The sequence below is a fragment of the Canis aureus genome, chromosome 13 (assembly GCF_053574225.1).
Source record: "Canis aureus isolate CA01 chromosome 13, VMU_Caureus_v.1.0, whole genome shotgun sequence".
NCBI classification, from domain to species: Eukaryota; Metazoa; Chordata; class Mammalia; order Carnivora; family Canidae; genus Canis; species Canis aureus.
The window spans coordinates 24,838,619-24,864,114 of record NC_135623.1 but is presented as its reverse complement, the minus strand read 5'-3'; the positions used below and the strand labels follow the sequence as shown (position 1 = coordinate 24,864,114).

At 38.2% G+C, this 25,496-nt stretch overlaps 1 protein-coding gene across 13 annotated transcripts in view; it reads left to right on the top strand.

Annotated features, from left to right (window-relative positions):
- The window catches only part of HNRNPC (heterogeneous nuclear ribonucleoprotein C), a 58,697-nt gene extending 33,737 nt beyond the window's left edge, over window positions 1–24,960 (top strand). For 10 of the 13 annotated variants that reach the window (XM_077845499.1, XM_077845502.1, XM_077845503.1 and 7 more), the window contains 6 exons: window positions 2,666–2,780; window positions 3,387–3,434; window positions 23,316–23,476; window positions 23,973–24,086; window positions 24,328–24,488; window positions 24,588–24,960. In XM_077845499.1, the coding sequence (XP_077701625.1) occupies window positions 2,666–2,780; window positions 3,387–3,434; window positions 23,316–23,476; window positions 23,973–24,086; window positions 24,328–24,488; window positions 24,588–24,671 (683 nt within the window). In that variant the 3' untranslated portion in view covers window positions 24,672–24,960. The remainder of the gene's footprint in view (window positions 1–2,665; window positions 2,781–3,386; window positions 3,435–23,315; window positions 23,477–23,972; window positions 24,087–24,327; window positions 24,489–24,587) is intronic. The other 3 variants (XM_077845498.1, XM_077845510.1, XM_077845509.1) reach the window with 3 other exon arrangements.
- Window positions 24,961–25,496: the final 536 nt, after the last annotated feature.

Here is a 25,496-nt window from a genome sequence, read left to right as displayed (position 1 = left end):
CACCAGGTCACCTCATCCCCCCCCCCCTCACCTCCCTATCTGATGTCTCGTCTCTTCTCGTCTCGTCTCTTCTCTTCTCTTCTCTTCTCTTCTCTTCTCTTCTCTTCTCTTCTCTTCTCTTCTCTTCTCTTCTCAAGATTTTATCTGTTCATGAGAGACAGAAAGAGGCAGAGACACAGGCAGAGGGAGAAGCAGGCGCTGTGCGGGGAGCCTGATTCAGGACTTGATCCCGGGACCCGGGGGTCATGCCCTGGGCCAAAGGCAGATGCTCAACCGCTAAGCCCCCCAGGTGTCCCCCTATCTGATGTGTTTCTTGACCTAAATCTTGATTTGCCACTTTTTCCTAAGAGCCTTGGCTTCTTTCAATGAGAATTACATCGAAGTCACTGTATACCAGGAGTGCTTGTTGAATTTTAATAGTTTGTCTAGTTTCATTAGGCAGAATATGGAGCATTTTTTTTTAAAGTTTCTTTTTTTAAAAATTTTTTTAATTTTTTTTATTTATTTATGATAGAGAGAGAGGCAGAGGCAGAGACATAGGCAGAGGGAGAAGCAGGCTCCATGCACCAGGAACCCGATGTGGGATTCGATCCTGGGTCTCCAGGATCGCGCCCTGGGCCAAAGGCAGGCGCCAAACCGCTGCGCCACCCAGGGATCCCTGGAGCATTTTAATTTTAAGAAAAAACAATTTTACGTGTGCTACAATTTGTATCACAGTTTCAAAATCATATCTTTTTGTTCTTTTTTACTAAAATTAACATTACTAAATGCATTTTAAAATTTCAGGTTCTTTTAATTATATAAATCTTATTCTGGACATTAATGCAGTACTGATAGTTTAGAATCCCATGAAATAATTCATTTATAAGATTGTGTAATCAGGGGTGTTCGAGTGGCTCAGGTCTTGATTCTCAGGGTCTTGGGATCCAGTTGGGATCCAGCCCTGCATCCAGCTCCCTGCTGAGCAATGAGTCTGCCTGCCTTCCTCTGTCCTGTCCATGTCCCCCACCCCCTGCCTGATTCTCTTCTCTTGCACTCTCTTGAAAAATAAGTGGAATCTTTTTTTTAAAAAAGTTGTGCAGGGCAGCCCCGGTGGCCCAACAGTTTAGCGCAGCCTTCAGCCTGGTGTGTAATCATGGAGACCCAGGATTGAGTCCCATGTCAGGCTCCCTGCATGGAGCCTGCTTCTACTTCTGCCTGTGTCTCTCTTTCTGTCATGAATAAATAAGTAAAATTTTTTTTTCAAAAAAGGAGCAGCTTATAAGTTTAAAAAAAAAGTTGTGTGATCTATTTTATATATAGTTTAGGTCTATTATTTTTCTTTTAGATCTGCTTTCAAAAGGGGGGACAGTGAGGTGGGAGTGGGGACAAGAGAGGTTAGAGAGAGAATACCAAGCAGGCTCCACACTGTGCCTGGACCCTAAAAAAATAAAATAAAAATAATTCAAATAAAAAAATAAAAATTCAACTAAAGGCAAGCTTGTTCTTAAGATTAGATGTTAAAAATTGGAATTGAGTTTGTGATTAAGAACTCTGAACATTATTCATAAATGTTAAGCAAATAGTATACTAAATTTTTCAATTAGTCATTTGATGCACTAAGTTTTGGAGAGCTGGATTTTGATAAATGTTAGAATAAGAGAAGGCATGGATTCTTTTGTTGAGTATCAGTGGGTGTTAGCTTTATAGCTGACCATGCTGGATTAGGTGTTTTTAAAATTATGTCGTATATGGAAACTAGGACTTTTCCATTCCCTAATTCCTTTTTCTTGATGTGTGTGCATGTGCAGACTTGGACACACAAATACGTATTTAAGGGTTGTTCAGCAATTCATTCCATAGTTTTTTGTTTTTTTTTTTTAAGATTTTATTTATTTGTTCATGAGAGACAAGGCAGAGGGAGAAGCAGGCTCCATGCAGGGAGCACGATGCCGAACTCAATCCCCGGACCACATGATTTCGCCCTGGACCCGAAGTCAGACGATAAACCACTGAGCCACCCAGGGATCCCCTGCATAGTATTTCCTTTTTTTTTTTTTTTTAAGATTTTATTTATTTATTCATGATAGACACACAGAAAGAGAGAGAGGCAGAGACAGGCAGAGGGAGAAGTAGGCCCCATGTAGGGAGCCCGACATGGGACTTGATTCCAGGATCATGCCCTGGGATGAAGGCAGGAACTTAAGCTGCTGAGCCACCCAGGCTGCTCCTTCCTAACTATTTTTCGTCAACTTTACAGCTCATCCTATTTGTAAAGAGAATGAAAATTCACTTTTGAGGATAATTTGAGGGTATCATAATCCAATCATTAATTCATGACTTGATACAGGTTTTATTTCCCTGAGATCATTCCTACCTAATGTGCTCTGAATAGTTAGAGTTTCATTTTAGTAGGAGCCTGAGGGTAGAAGGTATCAAAGACAAATGTAATATATATATAATGAATACTTTTATTAACAGAAAAGAGGAGAAAGGATTAAAAGACGAGTTCTAGTCTTTTAAAAATCGTGAGCCCTTCTTATGTAAGAGGAGATACAATGTTAGGCCTTTATTGATCTATATAATACTACGTACACAATTTAAAAGTTGTGATTTAAGATTCTACCGTACCCCTGCCACAACAGAGTTGTCATTAAAGTGTTTGTATTTGTTTTTATTTTTTCAGATATTAATCTGGCTGCAGAGCCAAAAGTGAACCGAGGAAAAGCAGGTGTGAAACGTTCTGCAGCGGAGATGTACGGGTCAGTACCAGAACACCCTTCTCCGTCCCCTCTACTCAGGTCCGGAACTTTATTATTTATAACTGCATTGTGTCCATCAGTGGGCATCTTCTCTATCTGTTTTCTGGATGTGGGGAGGGTTAACTGTAATATGTTTTATCTGTGTAAAAATGATGCTTTTTAATTTTATATTAATATGCCTCCTTTTCGCCCATTTCCCAGAGAATTATTAGAATTCCCTGAGATTTTTTTTACTCACTCTAAAGAGCAGTTTGGTATTTGTAACATAAAATGAAATCTTTTGAGAGAAATTGTTCTGTTTGTTAGAAGCTGGGAAATATGAAAAGGAAGGAGGGTAGCATAAGAATGTTTGGTTTACGGTTGTATTTTTCAATATTCTTATATTAGCTATTTCGTTGTATTATTGAAATTATAACAGTTTTATGCCTAAATTTGCAAATTAGCTGCTGCATGTCCAGTGGCCTTTAAGATGATTGGAATTTTAGTGATTTATTGTTTGAATGATTGGGGATTATTCCATGCTAATTTCTTGATCTATTTGTTATGGTTGATTTTGCATGGTTTTTTGTTTTTGTTTTTCCCATCTGCTGTTGTGAATTTACATCAACAGCTCCAAATTAATCTTCTTCGGTATTTATTTTTCAGCTCCTCTTTTGATTTGGACTATGACTTTCAACGAGATTATTATGACAGGTATGTTAAAGGTGTTTTGTTTGTCTATTCTGGTAAAAAGCCATTTAGTAAGAATCATTTATTTTACTATTTTGTGATGAATGTTCTTGTAGTAACGAACAACAAACAAATTGTCAAAGTCCCACCTTCATAAACAAAACGAAAAATATCTTCCTACAAATTGTCAGGTAGACTAGGGTTACGTTTCTGTTAATTTCAAAGAATCAGTTTATGTATGGGGCAATTGGGAATGTGTCCAATATTTTGTTTGAATTTGTATGACAACAAAAAGTAAGGACTACTTGATTTAACATATGAACAAGTAGGACTTAATTACCATTTCCAGATTCTCTTCATTAAATCACTGTCCCCTACTTGACACTTAACATTGCATTGTAGGGCATTAGAGCAAAACTACTTTAAAAACGATCCCTAAGTCTCTGTTGAGCAAACCATCTAATCGAAAATAGGATACTGTAAGCATACATAAATGAGTTAACAATATAAATTGGCTGTAGGAGATAAGAGTTGAAGACTTATAGATTGGGGATAGTGGTTATGACCCAATTCTAAATGGTGATGACACAATGGTTGATTTTTGTATAGGTACCTTTTGAACAGCATTAGTATTTGTTGGAGAGACTTGATGTGTGGATGGGGGGATCGTTCGTTTATGGATGGTTAAGAATGATAGATTCAGACCTGATGATACAGGAATTAGTTATTAGGCAATGACATAATACACAAAAGATGTTAGTATCCTAGTGACATCTTTAAACTGGTAGTCTTTATGAATGTTAAGGAAATACTAGGTTTATTTGGTTTCCCGCTTTTTTAAATTATATGAAAGTATATATGGAGCATACTCCTACATTGGACTTGATCTAGTATGAATTGTTCTTTTGCTGTTTTTCATCTTAGATTTTTAGTTTTCTATCATTAGTATTTTTTTAATATATATAAGAATTTCAATTAGATCAATTTCTGCTTTGGAAATAAAAGTAATAGTTTTCTTGATTTGGGAATGTTTCTCAACAGAAAAGTTCTGAAAAAAAAAACTTTTGAACTGAGTTGATCAGTCATGCCAAGGGAGTTGGGTAATAGAATCAAGTCAGACAGTAAACACTGAATAAAGATCTGAACATGTACCTTTTTTGTATTTGAGATAAATGGAGTACAGCAAGGTAGTCATTAATAGGTGAAAAAAGGGATCCCTGGGTGGCGCAGCGGTTTGGCGCCTGCCTTTGGCCCAGGGCGCGATCCTGGAGACCCGGGATCGAATCCCATGTCGGGCTCCCGGTGCATGGAGCCTGCTTCTCCCTCTGCCTGTGTCTCTGCCTCATTCTCTATCTCTCTCTGTGACTATCACAAATAAATAAAAATTAAAAAAAAAATAGGTGAAAAAAGACTAGAAAAATAGTTTGGGCCTACGTTGTTAAGGTCTTTGAATGCCATATGAAGGTTGTGTGATTTGAGTAATTCTTCATGCTTCAAAATAGTTACTTCATTTGTCCTTAGAGATTTCTTCAGACTTTTTTTTGTCTGAGCACATATTTTGAAAACTATGATTTTCATACTTTTAAAATACAAAACATTGAAAGCACAGATCTGAACATCTCTTTGCTACTGAAAATGTGATCATTGGGGGAGTGACTTGAATGAGTTGAAACCTCTACTCCGTTTATCTGAAACAGCTGCATTCTATACTCTGCTAAAAAAAAAAAAAAAAAAAAACCTGCCCAAGTATACCTATAGAGATTTTTGTACAGATGGTCTAGGTAGATTTTTAGGTTTGATATAGTTTTTTAAAGTTTCTGAAATTCTAATGTCAGAGTCAAATCATTGATGAGAAAGGATGAGGAAATAGTTTTATTTCTGATTCTTAACCTTATTTCTTTGTCCATGACTCCCTAATGAGAAAAATACTAATATATTTGTATTATGTATATGTAATATAAATAATCTGGGATGTATCATGGATTGTCACACAAACTCCTGTTTTAAATTAAGCATATAGAGAATTTAACATGTACAAATTCCCTTTTTCATGAGAATAGCCATTTAAAGTTTTAGTTGTCTTGTTGAGGCAGCAAAACTTTTGACCATCCCTATCATCCCACTAGAAGTTCAGAAAATATTTTTTTCGTGAGGACTTAGAAAGGGTTAATTAAAAAAGAGATGTAAACAGCAAGGAATAGTGAATAAAGAAATGTCGAAGTTTTCAGGAATACTTTCATATTTTTTTTACCACTGCTATTTTATCCTAAAAGTTGGTGGCAATGCCACTAATGGCCTTACTCTTCAGTTTTTCAAGAGTCAAGAGCCTATTTACGTCTGATGTATTTATAGAGGGTCAGTGAAAAATGTCTTTGTCTTTCCATTCTAATCTCAGCCAATAGAAAAAGACTTTTGATGACTAATGGACCAACCAAGAAATAGCGGGCAAAGAGTAGATTCAAGTATAGTTCTGAGGTCTTTGATGGGAAAATGAACATTGTTTAGTCAAAAATAAAAATAGGAAAAATGCATTAGTTTTACTCAGAAGTCACTCTGAAGGTAATATAAGACTTTTGTTACTGTCTTAGTTACTAACATGGTAAACCTCAATCAACTATGTTGGGTTCATTTTCGAAATGGATAATTGGCTCTGAGAGGAAAAGAAAGCTCCAAGTCTCAGGGTTAAATCTGTATCCAGTTCCTTCAGATATCCTTAAGAATAGAAAATTCACTTAAATACTTCAAGATCGAAATTTGTCATTCCCTTAGTAGATTTTCTTTCTTTCTTTCTTTCTTTCTTTTTTTTAAGATTTTATTTATTAGAGAGCTTGCCACAAGCAGGGGTGGACCGAAGGGGGAGAAACAAACTCCCTGCTGAGCATGGAACCTGGCATGGTGCTTGATAGCAGGGCCCCAAGATCATTACCTGAGCCAAAGTGAGACACTTAACTGCCTGAGCCACTCAGACACCCCTAGGTCATTTCTTTATTATCTAGCTTCCTGAGATTATGAGTTCTACTTTTCTTATGGTAGAGAGGCAGCTGATGCTTACTAATAGGAGTGGCTTTGAAAACTAAAGGAAACCTGAAACATAAGAAATTGTATTATAAATGCAGTGACCCCCAAATATTGTAACTATTTATAACTAATCAGTTGAAGAATTCCCAGTCTTTAGAGCATGAGGAATCATTCCTGTTTATTAAGATCTTGAGATTTCTTATGTACTAAATTTGCTAAAAATTATGCTTCTGAATTAGTATTTTATTAATCCTATTAAACACTGGCATATATTTTGTTGGCACATAACCAAAATGAAGGGAATTGTGGATATTCCACCAATTTTCCCAAAAAATCTAGTATCTATAGCATAACTCATTCTTCTGTGTGACAACAGTCTTACCAACTAATGCATAGTGAAATGAACAGTGGTTAGTTTTTGTTTTTTGGACATCCTTTTTAAAGTTTTTGTTTTATTTTTTCTGTTTTCTGGAACATGTCAATTTACATATATGTAAAAGAGAACAGTGTGGGGGCACGTGGGTAGCTCAGTCAGGTAAGCATCTGACTCATGATTTTGGCTTAGGTCATGATATCAGGGTTGTGACATCAAGCCCTGCGTTGGGCTTCACGCTGGGCTTGGAGCTTGCTTAAGATTTTCTCTCTCCCTCTGCCCTTCCTCTAGTTTTCTTTAAAAACAAAAAAGAGACTAGTAGTGTACAGTAAAAGATAAAGACTGCTTTTTTTATAGACATAATCCCAGTACCATTTATACTTAATAACATTTCTTAATCTCATCCTTTTCCCACAGGTTTGGTTTTGTGGGTTTTATTTTTACATATTTATAGCAAGTTTGTCTGCCACCTGTGTTTTTTTGACCTGCTGGATAGACTTGCAACTTGATTAGATTTCAGGTTCTTCCCCCCCCCAGGGATGAGGGAGTATGAGGATATGTGAGAAAGTAGACCAGAATACTTCATAAAGTCATTATGTACTTTAATCATCAGTAGCTTGACTTTGCACTGGAGTTTTGAGATGCATTGGGTGTTTATCTGTTTTGAAGATTTTATTTATTATTCATGAGAGAGAGAGAGAGAGAGGCAGAGACACAGGCAGAGGGAGGGAGAAGCAGGCTCAATGCAGGGTGCCCAATGTGTGACTCAGTCCCGTGACTCCAGGATCAGGCCCTCGGTTGAAGGTGGCGTTGAAGGTGGCGCTAAACCGCTGAGCCACCTGGGCTTGCCTGCATTGGGTGTTTCATAAGGAGAAACACTTAGTTATCAGGAAGAAGGTAATTAACGATGTTTTCTTAGGAGAATTAGAATAACTTGTGTTTTTGTTAGGAGATGAGTGGGCATTTGTGATTAAGCCCCAAGGGTTATAAATACTTTACCTTTAAAACTGGAGGGTAATCAAATATTAAGACTTAACCAAGTTACTTATATTTTAGTATATGGTCTCCTGAAGAGACAACGGGATCCGGTTCTGTAGCTTTATGCTATAATCCGGCCTTGATTCTAATTTGGGGTGTGGATAGAAAAGTTAAAACTGTTACCTGCTGTCATTAAAGATTACTGTAGTTTGTTTTTTTTAACTATTTATTTATTCATGAGAGACACAGAGAGAGAGAGAGAGGCAGAGACACAGGCCAAGGGAAAAGCAGGCTGTAATGCAGGGAGCCTGACATGGGACTCAATCCCGGGTCTCCAGGACCCCGCCGTGGGCTGAGGTCCTCGGTAAACCGTTGAGCCACCGGGGCTGCCCTTAAAGGATTCTTAATACATGTTTTTGCTGTTGATATGTATTATGGCATAACATACCTTCTATGTCTTTCTTCCAAAGTTAACTAAATGTGTTTGCTAATATCTTAGCATTATTACAATTAGATTTTAACATTTTAATGATGAAAAATTGAAATGATTATTACTAGGTTTTTTTCCGTAAATTATCTTTTTCATTGATTACCTGAATTAAGCTTGTCTTTTCTTTTTGTTCTTTTTTTTTTTTTTTTTTTTTTTTGTTCTTTTTGTTCTTAAGGGCATTCTTAATTTTATAGCTGTTCAAAGTTTTGGGATGAATTTAATATAAATTGTGGATACATGTGGAATTACCATTTTAGATAGATGTATTTATCTGACAATCAGAGACACATTGCCAAATCTGTTTCAGATATGCTATAAACTGCCATACATATTTTGAATTACCCTAAGATTCATTAACCAAAATATTTTCTTTGGTAGGATACAGCCTCAAAAGTAGTTTTCTGTTTAAGGATGACTAGTCATGGGCATCTATGTATAAAACTATGGGAGTTGTATGAGTCACCCCTGTGTGCAAAACGTGGTTTTTTGATGTTGAAAGTTGTAAAATTTGTAAGCTTCTGCCAAAGAAATTGAAGGGAAAAAAGATGTACTAAGTAGTTAACATTGTAAATGTTGCAGTAGAGAGGTATAGGAATTTCTGAGGAGGACTGGTCTGAGCGTAATTTATTGTTTTATGAGTAAGATTATACTATTTAAAGGTTATGTGAAAGGGAGGTTTAGAGGGTTTGAGGTTTTGAATTTTGGCAAACTATTGTTGATAATTCTCTAAAAGCTCTGTTCTGGGGATCCCTGGGTGGCTCAGCGGTTTAGCGCCTCCTTTGGCCCAGGGTGCCATCCCAGAATCCTGGGATCAGGTCCCAAGTCAGGCTCCCTGCATGGAGCCTGCTTCTCCTCTCTGCCTGTGTATCTGCCTCTCTCTCCTCTCTCTGTGACTATCATGAATAAATAAATAATCTTTAAAAAGAATAAATAAAAGGTCTGTTCTAGGAAGGTGTCCTTGTAGACACGTGAGGATTTGAGGTGAAGTACAGTGGTGGAGGACTCTCCATTTGAAATGCAAGCCAAGTGAAAGACGCTAACCATGACATTAAACTAATAGTTAAGTGCTTATTTGTTCTAGGCACAGAAAGCTTTAGGTTTTGGATTAATTAATTAGAGAAATAGTGGCTATAGATTGAAGCTGTGCCCTCCCCTCCGCCCCATATGTTACTGGTATTAGTGGTGCTGTCATCTTCCCTGCCTCCTTTTTTCCTGTTTTTCAAACATTCTTGAGTAGCACTGGACCTGGAGGAAAAGGTTTTGAAGAATTGGGTGGGACCGTCTCTTTCAAAAGGCATATGATTCAGAGTCCAAGAGAGTTTTTTTTAACTACTTGGAAAAGCTGAGGGAATCTCATTAGATGTCTTTTTTTTTTTTTTTTAAGATTTTATTTATTTATTCATGAGAGACACAGAAAGAGAAAGAGGCAGAGGCAGAGGGAGAAGCAGGCTGCATGCAGGGATCCTGATGCAGGACTGGATCCTGGGACTCCAGGATCCCGCCCTAGGCTGAAGGCAGACATTAAACCACTGAGCTACCCAGGCATCCCACTAGCTGTCATTTTAAGCATAAGGTGAAATTTTATATTTGCTTTGAAGCCTTCTGTTGGTTTTATCTTTTGCATGGCACCTGATAGCTGCCAGGAGGATTTTAGTTGAAGGCATAGTTTAGTATAAATATACTTGGATTATTAACTTAAATTTTGACAATATATTCATTTCACTTAGCTTTCATTTTCGGGTGTTTGCTTATTTTTATTGTGTACTGAACTGTTAAGTAGGTGGGAAATACTTTGCTGGTGAAGCATTTGACCCTCCATCAGAGAATCTGCTATATGGCTCTGAATTTTTTTTTTTTTATTTAATTTTATTTTTTATTTATTTATGATAGTCACACAGAGAGAGAGAGGGGCAGAGACACAGGCAGAGGGAGAAGCAGGCTCCATGCACCGGGAGCCCGACGTGGGATTCGATCCCGGGTCTCCAGGATCGTGCCCTGGGCCAAAGGCAGGCGCTAAACCGCTGCGCCACCCAGGGATCCCTATGGCTCTGAATTAAGTGCATTCTCGTTATGACCTCTAATCCAGAGATGGCCTCTGCTGTTTTAGGATTCTACTTCATGGGAGCACCTGGGTGGCTCAGTCCTTGAGTCAGGTTGTGATCCCATGGTCCCAGGATCGAGTCTCACATCAGGCTCTCTGCAGGAAGCCTGCTTTTCCTTCTGCCTGTGTCTCTGCCTCTCTCATGAATGAATAAATAAAATCTTAAAAAAACAAAAAAGGATTCTGCTTCATGATACTCTTAATTCAGCTAGATTTTGTCATTCTCCTTGATCTTAATTTTTCCTTTTTCTTTTTCTTTTTTTTTTAATTTAGCTTTATTTGGGCGTCTGTATGGTTCAGTCATTAAATATCTTTCTTCAGCTCAGGTCCTGATCTCAGAATCCTGGGATTCAGTACCTGCCCAGTGAGAAGTAGTCTTCCTCTCCCTTCTACCCTTCCCCCTGCTTGTTCTTTTACCTTGCAAGCACTTTCTCAAATCTTTTTTTTTTTTAATTTTTATTTATTTATGATATAGTCACAGAGAGAGAGAGGCAGAGACATAGGCAGAGGGAGAAGCAGGCTCCATGCACCGGGAGCCCGATGTGGGATTCGATCCCGGGTCTCCAGTATCGCGCCCTGGGCCAAAGGCAGGCGCTAAACCACTGCGCCACCCAGGGATCCCACTTTCTCAAATCTTTTAAGATAAAGTTTACCTCTTTTTTCTTTAAGATTTTATTTATTTGGGAGAAAGCACAGGCAGGGGTAACAGCAGGCAAAGAGAGAGGGAGAAGCAGGTTCCCCACTGAGCAGGGATCCCTGGACCCCCAGGATCATGTCTTTTATAACTGATTTCTTCCACTAAATACTTAATGGTACATCCATGTTGTACTATGTGTTAGCGCCATGTTCATTTTTTTTTTTAAGTATTTTTTTTTATTTGAGAGAGCATGAGCCAGGGAGGAGTTGAAGAGAGAGCAGCAGACTCCTTGCTAAGCAGGGAACTCAGTGTGGGAATCCATCCCAGAACCCTGTGATCATGACCTCAGTCAAAGGCAGGCATTTAACTGACTGAACCACCAGTCAGTTCACTTCGTTTTTTATTGCTTAATTATATTCTATTATATGAAAGATACCGCATTTGGTTTATCCATTAGTTGGTCGGTTATTGCAGATGTCATTCACATTTTGAATGATGCTACTATGCACATTTGTATACACATTTTTGCATAATCCTATGTTTTCATCTCAGAAATGGATATATATAAAGAATTTTTGGTTCTGACATTTCCGTGTTTAACCTCAAGAACTGCTATACTGTTTTTTTGTTTTTTTTTTTTTAAGATTTTATTTATTTATTCATGAGAGACAGAGACAAGCAGAGGGAGAAGCAGGCTCCCTGCAAGGAGCCCAATGTGGGACTCGATCCTGGAACTTTAGGATGGCAGACGCCCAACCACTGAGCCACTCAGGTGTCCCTGCTATACTGTCTTTCAAAGCATTTGTAGCATTTTACATTCTTTTTTTTTTTTTTTTTAATTTATTTTTTATTTTATGATAGTCACAGAGAGAGAGAGAGAGGCAGAGACATAGGCAGAGGCAGAAGCAGGCTCCATGCACCGGGAGCCCGATGTGGGATTCAATCCCGGGTCTCCAGGATTGCACCCTGGGCCAAAGGCAGGCGGCAAACAGCTGCGCCACCCAGGGATCCCAGCATTTTACATTCTTATCAGCCACATAGGACTTTTCTAGTTTCTCCACATCCTTGGCGATACTTGTTTTATAATTATCTGCCTTTGTTATTTAACTATGCTCATTAAAGGTAAATAATGTTATCCCATTGTGGTTTTGGTTTGCATTTTCTTAAAAATTAGTAATGTGGAGTGGGCACCTAGCTGACTCAGTCCAAATAGTACCATCTTAGAGTGAGTTCAAGCCCCATGTTGGATGTAGAGATTACTGGGTGGGGGGAAAAAAAAAACCCCAAAACTAATGATGTTGAGTATGCATGTGCTTGTTGGATATTTATTTTTGGAGAAATGTATTCAGATCTTTTGCTTATTTTTTATATTGGTTTTTTTTTTAGTGTAATGCTTTGTATATTGTAGATACAAGTCTCTGCATGTAGTATACTTTTGAGGTTTATTTCTGTTTCCAGTTTTTTTATAGTTTTACTATTGTCCCTTGTGATCACAGGACATGTGGTTAACTATCACTTTATAATTAAGGACATTTACTAGTTTATAAGGATTATGGTTTTGTTATAGACTGAAAAATCACACAATTCTAAGCTATCTGGAAATTACATGTAGGCAGTAAACACCTGTGGAAGCAACAAGCTAGAACAGTTAGTCTTAGAAATTTCTTCGGTGATAGAAATATTCTGTATCTATGTGGTTAGTGTTGTGGACATTAGTCATATATGGTTGTTCTGCACTTGAAATGTGGTTAATGTGACTGAGGAACTGAGATTTTATTTTTTATTTTTTTATTTTTTTAAATTTTTATTTATGATAGAGAGAGGCAGAGACAGGCAAAGGGAGAAGCAGGCTCCATGCACCGGGAGCCCGACGTGGGATTCGATCTGGGTCTCCAGGATCACGCTCTGGGCCAAAGGCAGGCGCCAAACCACTGCGCCACCCAGGGATCCCGGAACTGAGATTTTAATATTTTTTTAAGATTTATTTATTCATGAGAGACACACATTGAGAGAGAGAAACGCAGAGACATAAAGGGAGAAGCAGGCTCCATGCAGGGAGCCCAATGCCAGACTCTGTCATGGATCCCAGGATCCACACCCTGAGCTGAATGAAGGCAGATGCTCAACCACTGAGCCATCCAGGCGTCCCGAGATTTTTTTCTTATGTATTTATTTATCCACGAGAGACAGAGACACAGGCAGAGAGAGAAGCAGGGTTCATGCAGGGAGCCCGATGCGGGACTCAATCCCGGGACTCCAGGATCATGCCCTGGGCCGAAGGCAGGTGCTAAACCATTGAGCCACCCAGGGATCCCTGTCCTGAGATTTTTTTTTTTTTTAATAATTTTATTTATTTTTTTAAAATGTTTATTTATTTATGATAGTCACACACACAGAGAGAGAGAGAGAGAGAGAGAGGGAGGCAGAGACACAGAGGGAGAAGCAGGCTCCATGCACCGGGAGCCCGACGTGGGATTCGATCCAGGGTCTCCCGGATCGCGCCCTGGGCCAAAGGCAGGCGCCAAACCGCTGCGCCACCCAGGGATCCCCCTGTCCTGAGATTTTAATTTAAATAGCCACATATGGCTAATGATTATTCATTTGGACAGTGCAGGTCTATAATGCTGCAAAGTTGTTAAGTCTCACTGGGTCAAATGAACTTTGAGTATCCTTTAGTATGAGGGTTGTAATGACTGGACTCCTCTCCAGGCAGGAAGTTGGAGGACTTAAACTGCAGTTTCAGCAGAAAGCTGACAAGGAGTATTGATGGAGTATGAAAGAAACTAATTTTTCAGGGAAATAAAGAGAAGGGGGCAGCCCCGGTGGCTCTCTCTCTCTCTCTGTATGTGACTATCATAAATAAATAAAAATTTAAAAAAAAAAAAAAAAGAAAGAGAAGGGAGGCATCTCTGTGGCTTAGCCAATTAAGCATCTGCCTTCAGCTCAGGTCATGATCTCAGGGTGCAGAGGTTAAGCCCCCACGTGAAGCTCCCTGCTCTGTGGGGGAGCCTGCTTCTCTCCCTCTATCTGCTGCTTCCCTTGTTTGTGCTCCTCCTCTCTTTGAAATAAATAGCGTCTTTAAGAAAAAAGAGATAATGTATTCTTTGTTTTGGGGTTTTTTAAAGATTTTGTTTATTCATGAGAGACCGAGAGAGAGAGAGAGAGAGAGAGAGAGGAGAGAGAGAGGCAGAGACACAGGCAGAGGGAGAAGCAGGCTCCATGCAGGGAGCCTGATGCGGGACTCAATTCAGGGACTCAATTCACGGTCCCCAGAGTCTGACCCTGAGCCTTCATTTTGAGTCACCCAGGTGTCCTGAGAAGGTACTCTGATAAATTGGGTAAGGTGATACTTTGATTCTATCCTCTTAGGAGTTGTAATCTAAATAAAAAAGTCCACCAAGGGAAGTCTGCATGGCTCAGTGGTTGAGCATCTGCCCTTGGCTCAGGGTGTGATCCTGCGTCCTGGGTCCTGGGATGGAGTCCCACATTGGGCTCCCTATGGGCAGCCTCCTTCTTGCTCTGCCTGTGTCTCTGCTTCTCTCATGAATAAATAAAATCTTTTTTAAAAAATCCACTAAATAGACTTTGACTAATTCAGGCAGGTAAACTTTTTTCCCAGAACCTTTGTTACTTTACAATAATAAATGTGTTAACTGTGAGATTAGTGGAGTTTAGCAAGGAAAGCAGATTAATAGGGTACAAAATACATAATAGCAGGAGAAACCAGTGGAAATTTCTGTGATTTCTTTAAAGAAAGTATGACATGATAGTCTAGACACATCCTCTACAGGAATAAGATCTGATTTTTATTTTGTAATAGCTTCAAAAATGATGCAAGTTTGTGGTAGGTTATTCAACTCACTTTTGTTTGGTTTCCTTAGGGGGAAACCCCCATAGTTTTTATGAAGCTAGGGAAAAGAGCCAGTCAGTACTCCTAGCCTTCCAATTATAAAGATAGGTTTGGTTTCTTGATAGTTTGACTTGTGACAAGTTCTTTGCTAAAGGCCCCTTAGGAAAGGTACCAGGGGTGCTACACTAGTGGAAAATAAACGATGTCAGAAAAGATGTCTTGGTTGAACACATTGAAGGAAGTTAAGGTATCTTTAGCTTTTACTAAAATGATAATGGGAAGCCAGCCGTTAGAGACTTTTGAGCTGAGGCATGAGAGAATCTTACTTGTGTTTTAACAGAATTATTCTGAAAACAGATAATTAGTGGCTGATAGAATTACCTAGACTAGCGGTCATTTGGGGAAGGATCCAGAGAGGTGGCAGCGGGAATGATGAGTAGTTGAATTTTAAAGTTTATCCAGACACATTTGCTTATAGATCACTGTGAAGGTTGAGAGAAAAGAATCAAATATCACCAAAATTTTGGCCTGGACAACTAGAAACTTGGAATTTGCAAAAATCTGTGTTAGGAGAACAACTTGGGAACTAGGTTGGGGAATGAATAGTCACAGATTGCCCTTTAGATGTATTTATTACACATTCACTTTGAGAGATTTTTTTTTCTTTTTTCACTTTGAGAGATGTTAAATAGGCGATTGCTTATATGGAGACACAGTAATGTCTGCTTGTAGGTCTTAAAACCAAAATACTAGATGAATGGAGATAGAAAGTAGAGATCCCTGGTACACTGCAATTTTGAAAGACTGAGGAGATAGGAATCAGTTTGGGTAGATGAGAAGGCCATAAAAGCATGAAATATCCCAGGTGTGTGAATGTGTATTAAAAGAGTAGAGGGGGCAGCCTGGGTGGCTCAGTGGTTTAGCGCCACCTTCAGCCCAGGGCCTGATCCTGGAGTCCTGGTGTCAAGTCCCATGTCTGGGTCCCTGCATGGAGCCTGCTTTCTCCCTCTGCCTGTGTCTGCCTCTCTCTCTGTCTTTCATGAGTAAATAAATAAAATCTTAAAAAAAAAAAAAAAGAGTAGAGGGATAGGGATGCCTGGGTGGCTCAGGAGGTTGAGCGTCTGCCTTTGGTTTAGAGCGTGATTCCGGGGTCCTGGGATTGAGTCCCACATCAGGCTCCCTGCATGGAGCCTGCTTCTCTCTCTGCCTGTGTCTCTGCTTCTCTCTCTGTCATTAATGAATAAATAAATATTTAAAAAATAAAAGATTAGAGGGATAAATATAAATGTTAAGTAAGAAAGATTTAGTGGCAGCCCAGGTGGCTCAGCATTTTAGCGCTGCCATCAGCCCAGGGTGTGGTTCTGGAGACCCAGCATCGAGTCCCTGCATGGAGCCTGCTTCTCCTTCTGCCTCTCTCTCTCTCTCTCTCTCTCTCTTTCTTTCTCTCTTTCTCTCTCTCATGAGTAAGTAGATAAAAATCTTAAAAAAAAAAAAATAGAATTAGAAGTGAGGATCATTGGTAACTTTGACCGAACAGTGTTCGTTTTGATGATGGTGGGGGCAGAAACTAACAAGGAAATTAAAGAATGGAAAGATAGGAGATAGGATTCTTTCCTATATATAGCAGAATTTACTCTTTGTACAGTTTCAACATACATCATAAAAACAAGGTGTAGGGGATCCCTGGGTGGCGCAGCGGTTTAGCGCCTGTCTTTGGCCCAGGGTGCGATCCTGGAGACCCGGGATCGAATCCCACGGCCGGCTACCGGTGCATGGAGCCTGCTTCTCCCTCTGCCTGTGTCTCTGCCTCTCTCTCTCTCTCTCTCTCTCTCTCCCTCTCCCCCCCCTCCCCCTCCCTCCCTCCCCCCCTCTCCGTGTGACTATCTATCATACATAAATAAAACTTAAAAAAAAAAAAACGTGTATCTGACAGTGTAACCAAGATTGAGACAGTGTAACCAAGATTGAGATAGTTCCATACTTCTCAAAAAATTCACTATGATGTGATTTTCTAATCCTCTCTACCCTATCCCCTGGCAACCATAAAAGTGTGTTCTCAGACAGATCAAAAGAAATTTTATTGTAAGCAAATAAGTTTACTCTTCTGGCCTGGCTTGGTAAAATGAGAATATAGGAATGAGTGGGCTTACATGGTGTTAACATATGGTTCATAAACAATATTCATAATAAATACTGTTTTCTAGTTTTGGCTTTATAATTAATAAAGATTAGACCACACTTGACAGTTTTTAAGACACTATCATTGGAAAAGATTCAAAGTGACGTTGGGGAGTATATGTGGTTTAACATTATGACAAATGAGAAAAGTTGTTATTCTTAGGAAATTTTGTGTATTAGATTGTCACCTGAATGTGAAGCTTGGTAAGCAGAAGTGAAGAGAGGGGTTCAAAAAAAATTTTTTTTCTAAACATAGTCTTGGAACCAGTTATATTTCTGAAAGAATTGATCAAAGCAACCCACATCTTATCACTCAGATTATTTTTTGTTTAGAAAATTTTCAGGTGAATTTTCAGGTTGTCTTTCTTGGAAACATCTGATTTTATGTTCAAATAGCTTCCCAAATGAATACATCAGGTCAAATCCTGTTTTTTCTTAATTTTAGATGCAGCTTTTTAAAAAAAATACATAAAATTGGATGCATTTAAAATGAGTGGGTACAGTTCATTTTTATCCCCTCTCTTGCAGAGTTGTAAATAAATCAGTGAGGCAGTTTTCAATTGTATGTATTAAAATTTCAAATGTATCTTTGAATTTGCAAAAATAACCCCTAAATTCTATAAACCGTTGTTTTTTTGAAAGAAGATTGTAGAACCATTTATTCATTGACAGCATTGGTTCTACATGTATAAGGGCTGTTAATTCCTTTTTGTAAGCAGAGATGCATGTGGTGTTCCAAGCTTTGATCATTGTTCTTTGGCCAGTTTTCTTAAACCCACAACGTTGGTAGGTAATTTTTGTCTTTTCTTTACTTATAATTTTTTTTTTCTTTAAAATTTAGTAGTTTGCATCCCACTATGTTTTGAATGATCCTTTATCCTTTATCCTTAAGATCTTTATCCTTAAGATGAACAGGGCTTGCTGTTTTTCATTGTCCTACAGATACTTTGGACCATTGGATAAAAACGTGGACTTAAGGAACATTAAGTGAACTATGCAAACTTCATTGGTGATTGGCACTGTATCCATAAGTTGCATTAGCAAAACAAGTTTAAGTTCGCAGTTATATTCAGTTTGGCTTCTCCCAAGAAGGCTCACCAAGGCAGCATGTTTGTGGAAAAATACCTGCAAATAAGGTTTAGAAGTTGTCTCTTATTTTAGAAATAAGCAGAGAAATTGTAAAAATTTAGGTAGTTTGTTTATTTTTAAGCACAACAGAGAGCATTCTGGCAACATAAAAGTAGATTTTTTGGGATTCCTTTTTTAAAAGACATAGTTTCATATTTACGTTTAAATGTAAACCTGAAAAAAAATTGAAACCTGAGTTAAACATTACATAGATGTTTTAAAGCCCCCCCCCCCCCATTCTTCTATAAAGAAAGCAGTATCTGTATCCTACTCATAAGTCTTTGAGATTTAAGGCAGCTCAGTTGGCTTAGCAGTTTAGCACCTGCCTTTTGCCCATCGTGTGATCCTGGCACTGGGGATCGAGTCCCGTGTCGGGCTTTCTCCATGGAGCCTGCTTCTCCTCTGCCTGTGTCTGTCATAAATAAATGAATAAAATCTTTAAAAAATATAATCTGAGCGGTAACATAAAAATAAGTTTAGGTATAATACTTATCAAATAGATAATTCTGAAAACCTACTGTCAGATATTCTAGGACTCCCAAAATCTTAAAGACCACAGGGCCACCTGAGTGGCTTGGTCAGTTAAACATCTGACTCGTCATTTCAACTCAGGTCAGGATCTCAGCTTGTGAGCTCCGTGCTAGTAAGCAAGGAGAATGCACTTCTCTCTCCCTCTGCTCCTCGCCTGAGTAATTCTCTAAAATAAATCATAAAATGGAAAAGTAAAAGCTGCATGACACAATTTATAGGTATGAGCAATCTAGTAAGATTACTTCCTCCTCGTACAATACTGACTTTTCAAAATTGAGTTTAAATAATTCAATCCCAAGGGGGCTGAGGTGGCTCAGTTAAACATCTGCCTTTGGCCCAGGTCATGATCCCAGGGTCCTGGGTTGGAGCCCCCAGGTCAGTTCCCTGCTCTTCAGGAGCCTGCTTCTCAACTCTCCTCTCTGCCTATGCTCTATCTCATTTCATCTCTCTAATAAGTAAATAAAACATGCAACCCCATTCTAATTTTATTCAAGGATTAGGAAGTATATCTTCTATTATTTAAAATTTTATAATGGAATTTCAAGACGATGTTTCTCCCTGCTTATCTCTGATTTTCCTATAGTGATTGATTTTATAGAATACCATGTTGTTTGGACTTTAGGGTGGGCGGTGAGTGATAATCTTTGAAACTGCTAAAATTCTATAAATCTACCTATTCACAATAAAGTTAAAAATCACTGATGCAAGAACAAAACCAAATCTAGACAGAATGCTTACTTGTGATTTAAAAAAAATTTTTTTTTAAAGATTTTATTTGAGAGAGCAAGCAGGGGAGTGGCAGGCAGAGGGAAAGAAAGGGAGATGTGAACTCCATGATCAGCCGGGAGCCCAATGGTGGTGCTCAATCCCAGGACCTCAGGATCATGAATTTAATAGATTGAGCCAGTCAGGCACCCACTCCACCCCATTTTTTTTTTTTTCATTTTAAGTAAATTCTATGCCACACATTGGGTTATTTTCCACTATCTTTTAAAACTACTAAAACTTTCTTCACTAGACTATAGATAGTACAAACCCCTCAAGAGTTTAAAATCCTGTCATTTGTTTTCATGTGGTAAAGGTAGCATGATACTACCTTAAATGTATAATTAAAGATTATGGTATAAACTTCCTTTTAACATGTGGAAAATACTTAAATAAAACCCAACATTTTTGTAAGTTCATTTTATGTAATTTTAAGTCCATATTTCTTTAAATCTCAAAGATTTTTTTTTTTTAATTATTTTATTTATTCATGAGAGACACAGAGGCAGAGATACACAGGCAGAGGGAGAAGCAGGCTCCATGCAGGGAGCCCGACTCAGGACTCAATCCCTGGTTTCCAGGATCACACCATGGGCTGAAGGTGGCGCTGCCCAGATTATTTTTTGTTTAGAAAATTTTCAGGTGGATTTTCAGGTTGTCTTTCCTGGAAACGTCTGATTTTGTGTTAAAATAGCTTCCCAAATGAAGACATCAGGACAAATCCTATAGTTTTTAATCTAAATTTTTTAAGACCAGAGTAGGTATGGTATGCTAGATAAATTCAGGAGAATACAGATTCTTGAAAATATGTTCTAGTTGTTTCTATTTTGGTAACGATCAAAATTTAATAGCATGAATCAAGGTTTTTGAGATCCAAAGCTAGTCACTTAAGCTTCCCTTGTAAACCTACCTTTCTCATCTGTACATCCAACATAGGGCTTGAACTTAAAATCCCAAGATCAAGAGTCATGCTCTACTAAGTGAGCTAGCCTGACACCTCTGTAAACTTTAATTTTTAATAAATGACTTGAAATGCTTATGGTTTTGCTTAGCGATTAAGAGAGTTTGTCTTATCTGTTCAGATAATTAGCTAGCTAATGTGTGTCCAAAAGTGCTTTAATTTCTTTAAAATGGTATTATTTATTTGGGCAACACATAATGTCCAGATTTCTGATTAGGGTGCAGTTAAAATTAGAGTTACGTTCTTATTCCTTTGATAATAGTGAAGCTTTCATGAAGATTTTTTAATTACTTGGATTGTATTAGTCTTGATTAGCAGGGCTTTCTTGTGGTGGAAAATGGTTAATTTGTAGCTACTGCTTGAATCTGTGGTACTGAGCTTTGTATTTTCTCTCTCTTTGACCTTGAGGGTTATTGAAGTGTAGGTATGATTTTCTCTTTATGTTTCCATAATCATGCACTTTGACATTTTACAAGGAAGGTCTACTTAAACTTCCTTAGAGGAATCTTTGTTTTTCAATAGTCCCATTTTTTGCTTAAGCAGGAATTAAGTTCATGGCACTAATAGCCCTTGAGCATTACCAGTTAATCTTCGAAAAATTTTTTTCTGAAAACTAGAGCATTTGACTTTCATTTGTATTTGTGAGACCATTACATATATTCAAAAGAAACTGCATCTTTTGCCTCATTTTCATTGTGGTAATTTTACCTACCACAGGTGAAATTATATGGTTCAAAAGGAAATTCTAGTGCCATCAAGTATAGGAAATCTGGAATGACAAGATCATTGGTTTCCAGAGTGGTGCCAGGGAGTGGCTTGGTTGGGAAGGGGTAATTTAGATCTTTAAATCTGCCAAGATTGGGGAATGAGATGTTTCATGTCCAGAGATAAAGATAAGTCACCTTCGTTTACCTCCAGAAATTGCTTTTAAAATATCATATTGCACAAAGGATAGTGGTTTCTGAGTTTTTCTATTTTACAGTTGTTGAATTATACTGTGGGAAATTATTGGGCCAAAAGAAGAAAAGCTTTATGTATGAAAGGGGTGATGATAATAAAATGTTACTATACTCAGTATCTTTTTTGTTTGTATTAATTCCCATAATCAACCAAAACTGATAATTTAATTACTCATTTATTTAAAATTTGTCTACTGAGAAGAAACCTTTATACAAGCACTAATACTAATTAATACCTTCCTACTTTTTGAGTCCTACAGTCTCCTACTTCCTGGGGCTCAAATTTAAGTGTTCCTTTTCCTTAATAGAGCTTAAAACAAGAATCACGAGTGTTTTAGTAATTTTACCACATCGTTGATTCTTTAGTACTTGACAAAAACTGTGCTTCAAGAGAAAACATACTGCATGATCTTGGCTAAAAAGTGCTTAAGTGAAGATTTTACCCTCTTGTTTGGCCTGTGTAAGTGTGCTCTTTCTTAATCTAGGAAAATGTTCCTGTCATAGCTATTCCTAAGTATAGTATTAAAAAGAAATACTACTATGTTATAGTATGAAAACGTTTTAGATTAAATGGGGTTGAGAAGAAGATAATTACAACTACCTTGAGGATTGGAGACTTAGAAATTCATAGGAGATTAGCCATTGACAAGATGTATTAAAGGGAGACTAGTCATATATATGAATTAGAAAATTTTAAGGCTTTTTCATGCATTACTTTTGCTCCTTAAAACTTACTATTGCAGAGCAGCAATTTATGGGTAGTTTGTATAGAACAATAACCTGGGGCTTGGAATTAAATTAGTTACTAAAAAAGTACGGAATTACGAGGTTCTTTTTTTCCTAGTAGTATGTCAAAGTGTTTCTGTTGTACTTTGAATTTTCTCTTTACAAACATGAGAGTAAACTCCAAGTTTTCGCTTCACACAGTGAAGAAACCCAGTGTATGTTTTACTAAACATACTCACTAGGATACTTCTCCAGTGGAAGCAGCATTGAGTAACCAGTGGTTTTGTTTGTTTGTTTTGACAGAGAGCTGAGTGTGTGCTGGGTAGTGGATTTAGGCACTAGTGAATAGCAAACTTAACAGACAATATTCTCCATCTTGGTAGAATTGGAACTATAAGTGTATCCTCTGCTTGAATATACTTAGAATTGATCATGGCTTTTTATGTACAGCTAACTCGTGTGAATGGCTCTTTGTTTTATTTTATTATTATTTTTAAAGATTTTATTTATTCATGACGGGGGCGGGGCAGACAGACGGAGGGAGAATCAGGCTACACACATGGAGCCTTACGCGGGACTCAATCCCAAGACTCCAGGATCACACCTTGAGCTGAGGGCAGTCACTCAGCCGCTGAGCCACCCAGGCATCCCTGGCTCTTTGTTTTATGGGCCAAAACTGGTTAATATTGGCAGTTTTATGTGGCATTGAACATCACTGGTAGTAATGATTTATTATATTTTTCTGTGGATGAGATGATCAGGAACTTAGCTCACAATAAATACCACTGTTGCAGACTCTGAATTGCAATCCCTTTTTGTGAGTACTTTATTTGGGATATTTTCTCTTTTATTTATGAATTAATGTAGCATGTATATTAAAAGAGTAAGGTAAAATGTGTGCACGCTATTTATTGTAAAAAGTACAATACTTTATTAGTACTGCCGAAGTACTGAGGAACCTTTTATGTCCATCCCTTAAGGCCAACCATCATTGGGCGTGTGGGTGTGTGTGCGCGTGCGTTATTTTCTTGAACCAGCTGATGTATTTAAAACTGCAAAGAAGTAAGATTTATCCTGGCCTTTTGAGTGACATTAGCAAAAAGATACAAATTGAGAGATAATGAACATTTATTATTTTATAAGGTCATTTTTGGATCTTGCTGACTAAATTTTAGTTGTGAAGGAATTCTGTTTTTCTTTTATCCAACAGGATGTACAGTTACCCAGCACGTGTACCCCCTCCTCCTCCAATTGCTCGCGCTGTGGTTCCCTCGAAACGTCAGCGTGTATCAGGAAACACCTCACGAAGGGGCAAAAGTGGCTTCAATTCTAAGAGTGGACAGCGAGGATCTTCTTCCAAGTCTGGAAAGTGTATGTATTATTGCAGCTTTGTGATTCTGCTATTTCTTAGGTGTTGAAATAGGGAAATTAATGCAGTTAGTTAATAACATTCAGGTTTTATACAAATGGCCTAGTGTAATCAAAATAATGGAAGAGGAGAAGGTAGTAGTGATTAAGGGGCCAGTTATAGTATTAGACTTTAGGAAGCTAGGCACTTGTAAATTTATGAAATGTATAAGTCAGTGAAACAGTACAAAAAATGCTTTCAAATATAATTGAGGTCTGTGGTGGGCCTACAGAAAAAAGTAAGAATACTGCTGCTAAGGGAGTAGCCACGTTAAATTTAGTTTTCAGCTACCGAGTGAGAAAATGAGGAGCCCCATGACTGGGACAATATGGTCCTGGCTCCATTTCTCCCCAGCAGTCTCCTACTGGCTATTGACATATGGTTTAGTTGGAAATGTGTTTGGCTTCTGGTAGATTCTGCTAGAGTTGATTCTAATCTAGAGGTTTGTTTGTATTAAAGTGAAAGGAGATGACCTTCAAACCATTAAGAAGGAGTTGACCCAGATAAAACAAAAAGTGGATTCTCTACTGGAAAGCCTGGAAAAAATTGAGAAAGAACAGAGCAAACAAGGAGGTAAATGGTCTTGCCACTTGTTGGGTGTAAAGTTGGGTTAGTTACTAAGATAGTTGAAGGTATATGTTGGAATAGTGGGATATAAAGCAACTGAATATGAAACTTGGGGAATTTGAATTGGGAAGGGCATTTGTGCGGGAGGATTTAGATTTGTGCTGCAGTTCTGTGATCATTAGTGGGGATTGTCTACATCCTGTGGACATTACTTGCCCCTAGACAGACTTGTCCTTCTCATCCCCAGTAGAGATGAAGAATGATAAGTCAGAAGAGGAGCAGAGCAGCAGCTCCCTGAAGAAAGATGAGACTAATGTGAAGATGGAGTCTGAGGGGGGTGCAGATGACTCTGCTGAGGAGGGGGACCTACTGGATGATGATGATAATGAAGATCGGGGGGATGACCAGGTGAAAACCACGGGAAAGGAAAGAAAGAGGTGGTGGAGGGGGGAACAGGGACACATGGAGTGCCTCTAACTCCATCCTATTTGTGTCTGTTTCTCACAGCTGGAGTTGATCAAGGATGATGAAAAAGAGGCTGAGGAAGGAGAGGATGACAGAGACAGCGCCAATGGCGAGGATGACTCTTAAGCACATAGTGGGGTTTAGAAATCTTGTCCCATTATTTCTTTACCTAGGCGCTTGTCTAAGATCAAAATTTTCACCAGATCCTCTCCCCTAGTATCTTCTTCAGCACATGCTCACTGTTCTCCCCATCCTTATCCTTCCCATGTTCATTAATTCATATTGCCCTGCGCCTAGTCCCATTTTCACTTCCTTTGACGCTCCTAGTAGTTATGTTAAGTCTTACCCTGTAATTTTTGCTTTTAATTTTGATACCTCTTTATGACTTAACAATAAAAAGGATGTGTGGTTTTTACCAACTGTCTCCAAAATAATCTCTTGTTATGCAGGGAGTACAGTTTTTTCCATTCATACATGAGCTCAGTAGTTGCTTCCCTAACTGCAAAGGCAATCGCATTAGTTGAGTAGCACCTGAGAGCAGCTTTGAGTTAGAGGTATGTGTGTTATACCCCACATAAGAATGCTATGTGGGGCTGTTCAACACAAATGTAACAATGTATTTTTGTGAATGAGAGTTGGCATGTCAAATGCATCCTCTAGAAAAATAATTAGTGTAATAGTCTTAAGATTTGTTTTCTAAAGTTGATACTGTGGGTTATTTTTGTGAACAGCCTGATGTTTGGGACCCTTTTTTCTCAAATAAACAAGTCCTTATTAAACCAGGAATTTGGAGAAAAAAAAAACCCTGGTTTTTTATTTTTGTATTTTATAATTGTTTACTTCAAATTCTTTGTTTCGCAGCGGCCTCCACAAAAACCCTAGAATGTACTAGATATATTTTTCTTTGAATCATAGTCATTACTCATACCAACATACACTACTCAAATGATG